Below are 12,902 nucleotides of genomic sequence, written 5' to 3'. Positions count from 1 at the left end.
CTTAGTAGTGGGAGTGTTACTGTGAGTATGTGTCTCCTATGGGTTACTCTCTTGTTAGTTGAAAATATTATTTACCCTGGTAGCAGTCAGATGTAGTCAAGTGAATGCTTAGTGCCCCTATTAATTGTGACCAGGTTTTTATAATATATGTAGTGATTTACCATTTGTATATATTTGTTTTCTCATCCCTTTGTGTTTCTATATGTTTTGTATAATCTGTGCCTGCTGTGATTGATTTAGAAGTTTTACCGCTTGCTTTTTGGTCAGGATTGATTTCAGGACTTTTTTTCTTGCCACCATTCTCTGACTGCTCTTTGAGACATAATCATTTTCCTGTCTGAGCACTATATTTAGTAGGGTCCGGTGAAATATTGTGGGAGAAGCTTTAGTCCTTTCTGACTTTTAATCATTATTTAACTTAGAAATCGTGATGAGTAGTTTTACTATTGTTTTTACAAGTATAGGCCTAAAATTGCAAAAATCCAGATCATCCATGACAGAAATCAAGGAGTTGAGTTGAGGGAGTTACTATAGATATTAAGCACCACTTAATTTCTTTTTCTCTATTTTCTTCTGCATCTTAAGAACTTTGCACTTCTCTTGCATCTTTGAATGCTTGAAAAGAGCAAAAGCCCAAGTTGCCCAGTTTCAAGATTTACCAGAATATTCACTTGTCTCATACTGTCTCTGGATCAAAACAGCTGTAAGAGAAGAATCAAACAGCTAGCATAGACAGAGGAGGAAAATACCCACAAAACAAGATAAATGCCCGGAACAGGAGAAAATAATGTCATGTTTCCATTCAGAGAGTAATAGTTTCAGGGAAGCAGGGGTTGCAGAAGGAACACTTATGATGCCATCAAAGTGTAGATTCACAGATACATTCCTCTCTTGTGTCTTTGAACATTTGTTGAGAAGCTGAATTTCAGGCAGCCAATGTCCGAAGATTACATAACCTTTAAACTTCTTTCACTCAGCCTTTGAACTTCAAACACAGCAGTGATAGAGAGTAATAATAACTCAGATGCCATATGGCTGTTCTACAGACAGGGTCTTCATGTAAGCAGATTTTTCAGTAGCGGCAGTCCAACTATGTGCATAGTGCATGATCCAAAGTTTGCTCCTCAGAGGGTGAAAGTGTATTTTCTAGTCTTTATCTATTGATTTCATGTATAACCTTTGTACATAAGGACTCTGCTCTTTCATACAGGTCATGAAACAACTACGACAAATTCTACTAACATCTCTGCAGCACCAAGCATCACAGCCAGCCGAACAACTATGTCAACCATGGTGACTAATCAAACCACTCCTACATATTCTACCACCACCACTTCAGGTAATGCTTTGCAACCACATTGATGTATTTTTATAATATCACTCAAAGTACACATACTTAGGGGTTCCACAACTGCTTAGTGCATTATTTCCAAAATCATGTTTTCAGTCAGCATTTCAATTGGCATACTATTCAAGCAAAGGAATTCTGAAGATAATTACATACGTAAAAGTAATTATGTTGCACCTTCAAAGATGAAACAATGGAAGGCATCTATCTTTGCAACTATTACAATTATATAATATGAGAAAAGCACAGAAAGCACTTATTTTTATTCTTAAATCTTACCTACAAGAGGATTATTCTCTACCATGCGGACTGCATGACTCTCATATTTAAATTTATATGTTAATACTTTTTTAGGCAAAAGTAATGTCATTGCGGTGTCTGCTGAAGTGAATTATTATTACAGAGCCAACCATATTTTATAAGATTTTACTTCAAATTTGCAAGGCGCAGTGAAAGCATAAGTTTCTGCACAGATCTTCCTGTGCACGTGAGGGTCGTTCCGATACAAAGAAAGCAATGATTTCATTGGCAACACGATATAAGGCAGGATTTGAATGTTTCGTCCTCAGTTTACCACCACTGTGAGAGTTCCCTCCTTCTGCTCCATATTTATCCTATCCTTCATGGTCAGGGTCTTATGGAAGTGTCAGGGGAAATAAAGTAAGTCATTTCATTCCCTGTTGAGAGGATCTTCACTTGTAACTAGTCCACAATCTGAGGCTATTTAGAAAACATGAGAACTCTATAAGATCCACCAGCCTTCGACAGTGAGGTTGTGATATGAGCAGTTGTAAGTTCATGGGATCTGATACTTTAAGCATACGAGAAGTGACCACAATAACCTGAGTCAAATTGCCATCCTTTTGCTGCTGTAGTAATTTGTTATACACTAGGTAAGCACAGACTAGCAATGATTAGTCATAACAAAGCAAATTAGCCACAGTGGCAGAAGAACAAAGGAGCTAAACTCTTGTGACATATCATGCAGAAGAAGTTTCTGCAACTCACTGTCTTATCCTGAAAAACCTGGAGTTGCCCATATCTATTAGATCCAAAGGTGTTTGTTGTTATTGGTGGCGAAAAATCCATATGACCAAGGCCTTAAAGTTGTGACGCCTAAACATTCTGGGAAGAAATTCAATGTAGTTTAAGTTTAAGACCACTACTTGTGTCAACAATGACTGATTGTGATCTCTCCAAGAATCTGGGTGAAGGTTGACTTTGCTCACTTCAACTGCCAGTTTACTCAGATTCCATGCTAGTCCCAGCAAGTGGTGTTACTAACAATGAAAATAAATTTGTAGAACATGTGATTTGAAAACTGTTTTATGTTCAAAATACAAGGTAGTAACTTACTTCCATGATTAAACACCATCTGCACAGAAGATATCTTTGGATGGAAATCCATATCAGTGAAGTAATCTCAATTGTGACTCATGATTAAACACTGTCTACAAGAAGCATATCCTTGGAGGGAAATGCACTTCAGTGAAGTAATCTCAATTGTGCTCCAAGAAAGACACACTTTTGCTAAGGACAATTCATTGTTCTGCTAACAGAAGCATTCTCAGATGCAACTAAGGAGGATTTTGGTTTGGATAATTTATGAATACTTCACAAGAGGGTCACATCACATTGTGCTATACGTAAATTAATTTTTCACTCAGATAAGATTTAGTATAGATTTCAGTAAGGACCTTGTTGAAAAATAAATTACTAAAAAAATAATTGTATTAAAACCATTCAACTGGGTATTATGTATCTGCTTCAAACCTACTCTGAGTCAGGATAACACAGATCTTGGATCTATAAAAGCATCAATACTATCTGATTCATCATCCTTCCTCTTTTCTATTCCAGCGAACCTGTAGCAAATTGACCTTGGCTTTGACATCCATCCTGGAAGTGAATATAATAGATTAATTTATTTTTCCAAATTGTTCAAATAGTTTTCAATATACTATTCCTTTCATACTATTGAAATGTAGCATTTCATGACTGAGTTTGATAACTAGTGCTGAGTCTGCTTCTTCAAACTGAGAAGTTTCTCATCTTTTCAAAGGTTTTCTAGTATCGGAGTGAACTTTCATAAACTGGTTTGAACTTGTCATCAGTCTGACAATCATCTTCCTAGTGCTTGTTGCATGAATCACAATAGAGGGAGTGTGTTCCACATATGCATTGTTGCCTCTGCACTTGTCTACTAACCACACCTAATGTTTACACTAGGTGTATTAGTGGCCAAAGGAGACTTAACGTACTTGTGGAAATACTCATCCAAAATATTGTCAAGGCGTTACATAGTGTACACATGCCAGGTAGTAGTGTAAAACGCCTATAAGACTACATACTTCTAAATAAAAACAGAGTGTTGCAACATTGCAACCTGCCAGCATTCTAATGCATGTTCTTACAGATGATGAGATCTGGGATAAACTTAAGTTATTCATCCATCTCTGTTTCCTCTTGCAAACAGAATACTCAAATTGCAGTAGGACTTAGTAGTGGGAGTGTTACTGTGAGTATGTGTCTCCTATGGGTTACTCTCTTGTTAGTTGAAAATATTATTTACCCTGGTAGCAGTCAGATGTAGTCAAGTGAATGCTTAGTGCCCCTCTCAATTGTGACCAGGTTTTTATAATATATGTAGTGATTTGCCATTTGTATATATTTGTTTTCTCATCCCTTTGTGTTTCTATATGTTTTGTATAATCTGTGCCTGCTGTGATTGATTTAGCAGTTTTACCGCTTGCTTTTTGGTCAGGATTGATTTCAGGACTTATTTTCTTGACACCATTCTCTGACTGCTCTTTGAGACATAATCATTTTCCTGTCTGAGGACTATATTTAGTAGGGTCCGGTGAAATATTGTGGGAAAAGCTTTAGTCCTTTCTGAATTTTAATCATTATTTAACTTAGAAATCGTGATGAGTAGTTTTACTATTGTTTTTACAAGTATAGGCCTAAAATTGCAAAAATCAAGATCATCCATGACAGAAATCAAGGAGTTGAGTTGAGGGAGTTACTATAGATATTATGCACCACTTAATTTTTTTTTCTCTATTTTCTTCTGCATCTTAAGAACTTTGCACTTCTCTTGCATCTTTGAATGTTTGATAAGAGCAAAAGCCCAAGTTGCCCAGTTTCAAGATTTACCAGACTATTCGCTTGTCTCATACTATCCCTGGATCAAAACAGCTGCAAGAGAAGAATCAAACAGCTAGCATAGACAGAGGAGGAAAATACCCACAAAACAAGATAAATGCCTGGAACAGGAGAAAATAATGTCATGTTTCCATTCAGAGAGTAATAGCTTCAGGGAAGCAGGGGTTGCAGAAGGAACACTTATGATGCCATCAAAGTGTAGATTCACAGATCCATTCCTCTCTTGTGTCTTTGAACATTTGTTTAGAGGCAGAATTTCAGGCAACAGATGTCCAAAGATTACATAACCTTTGAACTTCAGTAACTCAGCCTTTGAACTTCAAACACAGCAGTGATAGAGAGTAATAATAACTCAGATGCCATGTGGCTGTTCTACAGACAGGGTCTTCATGTAAGCAGATTTTTCAGTAGTGGCAGTTCAACTATGTTCATAGTGCATGATCCAAAGTTTGCTCCTCAGAGTGTGAAAGTGTATTTTCTAGTCTTTATCTATTGATTTCATGTATAACCTTTGTACATGAGGACTCTGCTCTTTCATACAGGTCATGAAACAACTACGACAAATTCTACTAACATCTCTGCAGCACCAAGAATCACAGCCAGCCCAACAACTATGTCAACCATGGTGACTAATCAAACCACTCCTACATATTCTACCACCACCACTTCAGGTAATGCTTTGCAATCACATTGATGTATTTTTATAATATCACTCAAAATACACATACTTATGGGTTCCACAACTGCTTAGTGCATTATTTCCAAAATCATGTTTTCAGTCAGCATTTCCATTGGCATCCTATTCAAGCAAAGGAATTCTGAAGATAATTACATACGTAAAAGTATTTATGTTGCACCCTTAAAGATGAAACAATTGAAGGCATCTATCTTTGCAACTATTACAATTATATAATATGAGAAAAGCACAGAAAGCACTTATTTTTTTTCTTACATCTTACCTACAAGAGGATTATTCTCTACCATGCGGACTGCACGACTCTCAAATTTTAATTTATATGTTAATAATTTTTTAGGCAAAAGTAATGTCATTGCGGTGTCTGCTGAAGTGAATTATTATTACAGAGCCAACCATATTTTATAAGATTTTACTTCAAATTTGCAAAGCGCAGTGAAAGCATAAGTTTCTGCACAGATCTTCCTGTGTACGTGAGGGTGGTTCCGATACAAAGAAAGCAATGATTTCATTGACAACACGATATAAGGCAGGATTTGAATGTTTTGTCCCCAGTTTACCACCACTGTGAGAGTTCCCTCCTTCTGCTCCATATTTATCCTCTCCTTCATGGTCAGGGTCTTATGGAAGTGTCAGGGGAAATAAAGTAAGTAATTTCATTCCCTGTTGAGAGGATCTTCACTTGTAACTAGTCCACAATCCGAGGCTATTTAGAAAACATGAGAACTCTATAAGATCCACCAGCCTTCGACAGTGAGGTTGTGATATGAGAAGTTGTAAGTTCATGGGATCTGATACTTTAAGCATACGAGAAGTGACCACAATAACCTGAGTCAAATTGCCATCCTTTTGCTGCTGTAGTAATTTGTTATAAAATAGGTAAGCACAGACTAGCAATGATTAGTCATAACAAAGCAAATTAGCCACAGTGGCAGAAGAACAAAGGAGCTAAACTCTTGTGACATATCATGCAGAAGAAGTTTCTGCAACTCACTGTCTTATCCTGAAAAACCTGGAGTTGCCCATATCTATTAGATCCAAAGGTGTTTGTTGTTATTGGTGGCCAAAAATCCATATGACCAAGGCCTTAAAGTGACGCCTAAACATTCTGGGAAGAAATTCAATGTAGTTTAAGTTTAAGACCACTACTTTTGTCAACAGTGACTGATTGTGATCTCTCCAAGAATCTGGGTGAAGGTTGACTTTGCTCACTTCAACTGCCAGTTTACTCAGATTCCATGCTAGTCCCAGCAAGTGGTGTTACTAACAATGAAAATAAATTTGTAGAACATGTGATTTGAAAACTGTTTTATGTACAAAATACAAGGTAGTAACTTACTTCCATGATTAAACACCATCTGCACAGAAGATATCTTTGGATGGAAATCCATATCAGTCAAGTAATCTCAATTGTGACTCATGATTAAACACCGTCTGCAAGAAGCATATCCTTGGAGGGAAATGCACTTCAGTGAAGTAATCTCAATTGTGCTCCAAGAAAGACACACTTTTGCTAAGGACAATTCATTGTTCTGCTAACAGAAGCATTCTCAGATGCAACTAAGGAGGATTTTGGTTTGGATAATTTATGAATACTTCACAAGAGGGTCACATCACATTGTGCAATACGTAAATTAATTTTTCACTCAGATAAGATTTAGTATAGATTTCAGTAAGGACCTTGTTGAAAAATAAATTACTAAAAAAATAATTGTATTAAAACCATTCAACTGGGTATTATGTATCTGCTTCAAACCTACTCTGAGTCAGGATAACACAGATCTTGGATCTATAAAAGCATCAATACTATCTGATTCATCATCCTTCCTCTTTTCTATTCCAGCGAACCTGTAGCAAATTGACCTTGGCTTTGACATCCATCCTAGAAGTGAATATAATAGATTAATTTATTTTTCCAAATTGTTCAAATAGTTTTCAATATACTATTCCTTTCATACTATTGAAATGTAGCATTTCATGACTGAGTTAGATAACTAGTGCTGAGTCTGCTTCTTCAAACTGAGAAGTTTCTCATCTTTTCAAAGGTTTTCTAGTATCGGAGTGAACTTTCATAAACTGGTTTGAACTTGTCATCAGTCTGACAATCATCTTCCTAGTGCTTGTTGCATGAATCACAATAGAGGGAGTGTGTTCCACATATGCATTGTTGCCTCTGCACTTGTCTACTAACCACACCTAATGTTTACACTAGGTGTATTAGTGGCCAAAGGAGACTTAACGTACTTGTGGAAATACTCATCCAAAATATTGTCAAGGCGTTACATAGTGTACACATGCCAGGTAGTAGTGTAAAACGCCTATAAGACTACATACTTCTAAATAAAAACAGAGTGTGGCAACATTGCAACCTGCCAGCATTCTAATGCATGTTCTTACAGATGATGAGATCTGGGATAAACTTAAGTTATTCATCCATCTCTGTTTCCTCTTGCAAACAGAATACTCAAATTGCAGTAGGACTTAGTAGTGGGAGTGTTACTGTGAGTATGTGTCTCCTATGGGTTACTCTCTTGTTAGTTGAAAATATTATTTACCCTGGTAGCAGTCAGATGTAGTCAAGTGAATGCTTAGTGCCCCTCTCAATTGTGACCAGGTTTTTATAATATATGTAGTGATTTACCATTTGTATATATTTGTTTTCTCATCCCTTTGTGTTTCTATATGTTTTGTATAATCTGTGACTGCTGTGATTGAGTTAGAAGTTTTACCGCTTGCTTTTTGGTCAGGATTGATTTCAGGACTTATTTTCTTGACACCATTCTCTGACTGCTCTTTGAGACATAATCATTTTCCAGTCTGAGCACTATATTCAGTAGGGTCCGGTTCGGTGAAATATTGTGTGAGAAGCTTTAGTCCTTTCTGACCTTTAATCATTATTTAACTTAGAAATCGTGATGAGTAGTTTTACTATTATTTTTACTAGTATAGGCCTAAAATTGCCAAAATCAAGATCTTCCATGGCAGAAATCAAGGAGTTGAGGGTGTTACTCTAGATATTATGCAGCACTTAATTTATTTTTCTCTATTTTCTGCTGCGTCTTAAGAACTTTGCACTGCTCTTGCAACATTGAATGTTTGATAAGGGCAAAAGCCCAAGTTGCCCAGTTTCAAGATTTACCAGACTATTCACTTGTCTCACACTGTCTCTGGATCGAAACAGCAGCAGGAGAAGAATCAAACAGCTAACATAGACAGAGAAGGAAACTATCCATAAAACAATAAAAATGCACCGAACAGGAGAAAATAATGTCATGTTTCCATTCAGAAAGTAATAGTTTCAGGGAAGCAGGGGTTGCAGAAGGAACACTTATGATGCCATCAAAGTGTAGATTCACAGATCCATTCCTCTCCTGTATCTTTGAACATTTGTTTAGAGGCAGAATTTCAGGCAACAGATGTCCGAAAATTACATAACCTTTAAACTTCTGTCACTCAGCCTTTGAACTTCAAACACATCAGTGATAGAGAATAATAATAACTCAGATGCCATATGGCTGTACTACAGACAATGTCTTCATGTAAGCAGATTTTTCAGTAGCGGCAGTTCAACAATGTGCATAGTGCATGATCCAAAGTTTGCTCCTCAGAGTGTGAAAGTGTATTTTCTGGTCTTTATCTATTGATTTCATGTGTAACCTTTGTACATGAAGACTCTGCTCTTTCATACAGGTCAAGAAACATCTACGACAAATTCTAATAACATCTCTGCAGCACCAAGCATCACAGCCAGTCCAACAACTATGTCAACCATGGTGACTAATCAAACCACTCCTACATATTCTACCACCACCACTTCAGGTAATGCTTTGCAATCACATTGATGTATTTTTATAATATCACTCAAAATACACATACTTAGGGGTTCCACAACTGCTTAGTGCATTATTTCCAAAATCATGTTTTCAGTTAGAATTTCACATTGGCATCCTATTCAAGGAAAGGAGTACAGAAGATAATTACATACGTAAAAGTATTTATGTTGCACTTTTAAAAATGAAACAATGGAAGGCACCTATCTTTGCAACTATTACAATGATATAATATGAGAAAAGCACAAAAAGCACTTATTTTTATTCTTAAATCTTGCCTACAAAAGGATTATTCTCTACCATGCAGACTGCACGACTCTCATATTTCAATTTATATTTTAGTTATTTTTTAGGCAAAATTAATGTCATTGCGGTGTCTGCTGAAGTTAATTATTATTACAGAGCCAACCATATTTTATAAGATTTTACTTCACATTTTCAAAGCGCAGTGAAAGCATAAGTTTCTGCACAGATCTTCCTGTGCACGTGAGGGTGGTTCCGCTACAAAGAAAGGAATGATTTCATTAGCAATACGATATAAGGCAGGATTTGAATGTTTTGTCTCCAGTTTACCACCACTGTGAGTGTTCCCTCCTTCTGCTCCATTTTTATCCTCTCCTTCATGGTCATGGTCTTCTGGAAGTGTCATGGGAAATAAACTAAGTAATTTTATTCCCTGTTGAGAGGATCTTCACTTGTAACTAGTCCACAATCTAAGGTTATTTAGAAAACATGAGAACTCTGTAAGATCCACCAGCCTTCGACTGTGAGCTTGTGATATGAGCAGTTGCAAGTTCATGGGATCTGATACTTTAAGCATACAAGAGTGACCACAATAACCTGAGTCAAATTGCCATCCTTTTGATGCTGTAGTAAATTGTTGTACACTAGGTAAGCACAGACTAGCAATGACTAGTCATGACAAAGCAAATTTGCCACAGTGGCAGAAGAACAAAGGAGCTAAACTCTTGTGACATATCATGCAGAAGAAGTTTCTGTAACTCGCTCTCTTATCCTGAAAAACCTGGAGTTGCCCATATCTATAAGATCCAACGGTGTTTGTTGTTAGCGGTGGCCAAAAATCCATATGACCAAGGCCTTAAACTTGCGAGGTCTAAACATTCTGGGAAGAAATTCACTGTAGTTTATGTTTAAGACCACTACTTGTGTCAACAGTGACTGATTGTGATCTCTCCAAGAATCTGGGTTAAGGTTGACTCTGCTCACTTCAACTTCCACTGTAATCAGATTCCATGATAGTCCCAGCAAGTGGTGTTACTAACAATGAAAAGAAATCTGTAGAACATGTGATTTGAAAACTGTTTTATGTACAAAATACAAGGCAGTAACTTACTTCCATGATTAATCACCATCTGCAAATCCATATCAGTGAAGTAATCTCAATTGTGACTCATGATTAAACACTGTCTTCAAGAAGCATATCCTTGGAGGGAAATGCACATCAGTGAACTAATCTCAATTGTTCTACAAGAAAGATACACTTTTCCTAAGGACAATTCATTGTTCTGCTAACAGAGGCCTTCTCAGATGCAACTAAGGAGGATTTTGGTTTGGATCATTTACGAATACTTTACAAGAGGGTCATATTACATTGTGCTACATGTAAATAGATTTTTCACTCAGATAAGATTTATTATAGATTTCAGTAAGGACCTTGTTGAAAAATCAATTACTAACAAAATAGTTGTATTAAAACCATTCTACTGCGTATTATGTAAGTGCTTCAAACCCACTCTGAGTCAGGATAACACAGATCTTGAATCTATAAAAGTATCAATACTATCTGATTCATCATCCTTCCTCTTTTCTATTCCAGCGAAGCTGTAGCAAATTGACCTTGGCTTTGACTTCCATCCTGGAAGTGAATATAATACATTTATTTATTTTTCCAAATTGTTCAAATAGTTTTCAATAAACTATTCCTTTCATACTATTGAAATGGAGCAGTTCATGACTGAGGTAGCTAATTTGTGCTGAGTCTGCTTCTTCAAATTGAGAAGTTTGTCGTCTTTTCAAAGGTTTTCTTGTATCTGAGTGAAATTTCATAAACTGGTTTGAACTTGTCATCAGTCTGACAATCATCTTCCTAGTGCTTGTTGCATGAATTATAATAGGGGGACTGTGCTCCAGATATGCATTGTTGCCTCTGCACTTGTCTACTAGCCACACCTAATGTTCACACTAGGCAGTATAAGTGGCCAAAGGAGACTTAACGTACTTGTGGAAATACTCATCCAAAATATTGTCAAGGCGTTACATAGTGTGCACAAGCCAGGTAGTAGAGTAAAACGCCTATAAGACTAAATACTGCTAAATAAAAGCAGAGTGTGGCAACATTGCAACCTGCCAGCATTCTAATGCATGTTCTTACAGATGATGAGATCTGGGATAAACTTAAGATGTTCATCCATCTCTGTTTCCTCTTGCAAACAGAATATTCAAATTGCAGTAGGACTTAGTAGCGGGAGTGTTACTGTGAATATGTGTCTCCTATGGGTTACTCTCTTGTTAGTTGAAAATATTATTTACCCTGGTAGCAGTCAGATATAGTCAAGTGAATGCTAAGTGCACCTCTCAATTGTGACCAGGTTTTTATAATAGATGTAGTGATTTACCATTTGTATATATTTGTTTTCTCATCCCTTTGTGTTTCTATATGTTTTGTATAATCTTTGCCTGCTGTGATTGATTTAGACGTTTTACCACTTGCTTTTTGGTCAGGAATGATTTCAGGACTTATTTTCTTGCTACCATTCTCTGACTGCTCTTTGAGACATAATCATTTTCATGTCTGAGCACTATATTTAGTAGGGTCGGGTGAAATCATGTGTGAGAATGTTTAGTCCTTTCTGACTTTTAATCATTATCTAACTTAGAAATCATGATGAGTAGTTTTACTGTTGTTTTTACAAGTATAGGCCTAAAATTGCAAAAATCAAGATCATCCATGACAGAAATCAAGGAGTTGAGTTGAGGGAGTTACTATAGATATTACGCACCACTTCATTTCTTTTTCTCTATTTTCTGCTGCATCTTAAGAACTTTGCACTGCTCTTGCATCATTGAATGTTTGATAAGGGCAAAAGCCCAAGTTGCCCAGTTTCAAGATTTATCACACTATTCACTTGTCTCATACTGTCTCTGGATCGAAACAGCAGCAGGAGAATAATGAAACAGCTAACATAGACAGAGAAGGAAACTACCCATAAAACAATAAAAATGCCCGGAACAGTAGAAAATAATGTCATGTTTCCATTCAGAAAGTAATAGTTTCAGGGAAGCAGGGGTTGCAGAAGGAACACTTATGATGCAATCAAAGTGTAGATTCACAGATCCATTCCTCACCTGTATCTTTGAACATTTGTTTAGAGGCAGAATGTCAGGCAACAGATGTCCAAAGATTACATAACCTTTAAACTTCTTTCACTCAACCTTTGAACATCAAACACAGCAGTGATAGAGAATAATAATAACTCAGATGCCATATGGGTGTTCTACAGACAGTGCCTTCATGTAAGCTGATTTTTCAGTAGCAGCAGTTCCACAATGTGCATAGTGCATGATCCAAAGTTTTCTCCTCAGAGTGTGAAAGTGTATTTTCTGGTCTTTATCTATAGATTTCACGTGTAACCTTTGTACATGAAGACTCTGTTCTTTCATACAGGTCATGAAACAACTACGACAAATTCTACTAACATCTCTGCAGCACCAAGCATCACAGCCAGTCCAACAACTATGTCAACCATGGTGACTAATCAAGCCACTCCTACATATTCTACCACCACCACTTCAGGTAATGCTTTGCTATCACATTGATGTATTTTTATAATATCACTCAAAATAC

The 12,902-nt window shown here is 36.7% G+C and overlaps 2 protein-coding genes across 3 annotated transcripts in view; both read left to right on the top strand.

Annotated features, from left to right (window-relative positions):
- The window catches only part of LOC138259722 (mucin-2-like), a 256,782-nt gene extending 245,897 nt beyond the window's left edge, over positions 1 to 10,885 (top strand). Inside the window, exons 50-53 of the mRNA XM_069207617.1 lie at positions 1,211 to 1,339; positions 5,056 to 5,184; positions 8,898 to 9,026; positions 10,875 to 10,885. Coding sequence (XP_069063718.1) covers positions 1,211 to 1,339; positions 5,056 to 5,184; positions 8,898 to 9,026; positions 10,875 to 10,885 — 398 coding nt within the window. The remainder of the gene's footprint in view (positions 1 to 1,210; positions 1,340 to 5,055; positions 5,185 to 8,897; positions 9,027 to 10,874) is intronic.
- Positions 10,886 to 12,725: 1,840 nt separating this feature from the next.
- Positions 12,726 to 12,902, top strand: part of LOC138259801 (mucin-3A-like) — a 397,229-nt gene continuing 397,052 nt past the window's right edge. For both annotated transcript variants that reach the window (XM_069207692.1, XM_069207693.1), the window contains exon 1: positions 12,726 to 12,851. In XM_069207692.1, the coding sequence (XP_069063793.1) occupies positions 12,794 to 12,851 (58 nt within the window). In that variant the 5' untranslated portion in view covers positions 12,726 to 12,793. The remainder of the gene's footprint in view (positions 12,852 to 12,902) is intronic.

This window comes from Pleurodeles waltl, chromosome 9 (genome assembly GCF_031143425.1).
Source record: "Pleurodeles waltl isolate 20211129_DDA chromosome 9, aPleWal1.hap1.20221129, whole genome shotgun sequence".
Classification (NCBI taxonomy): Eukaryota; Metazoa; Chordata; class Amphibia; order Caudata; family Salamandridae; genus Pleurodeles; species Pleurodeles waltl.
Note: the sequence above shows the minus strand (reverse complement) of the source record. Positions and strands in the feature narration are given on the sequence as shown.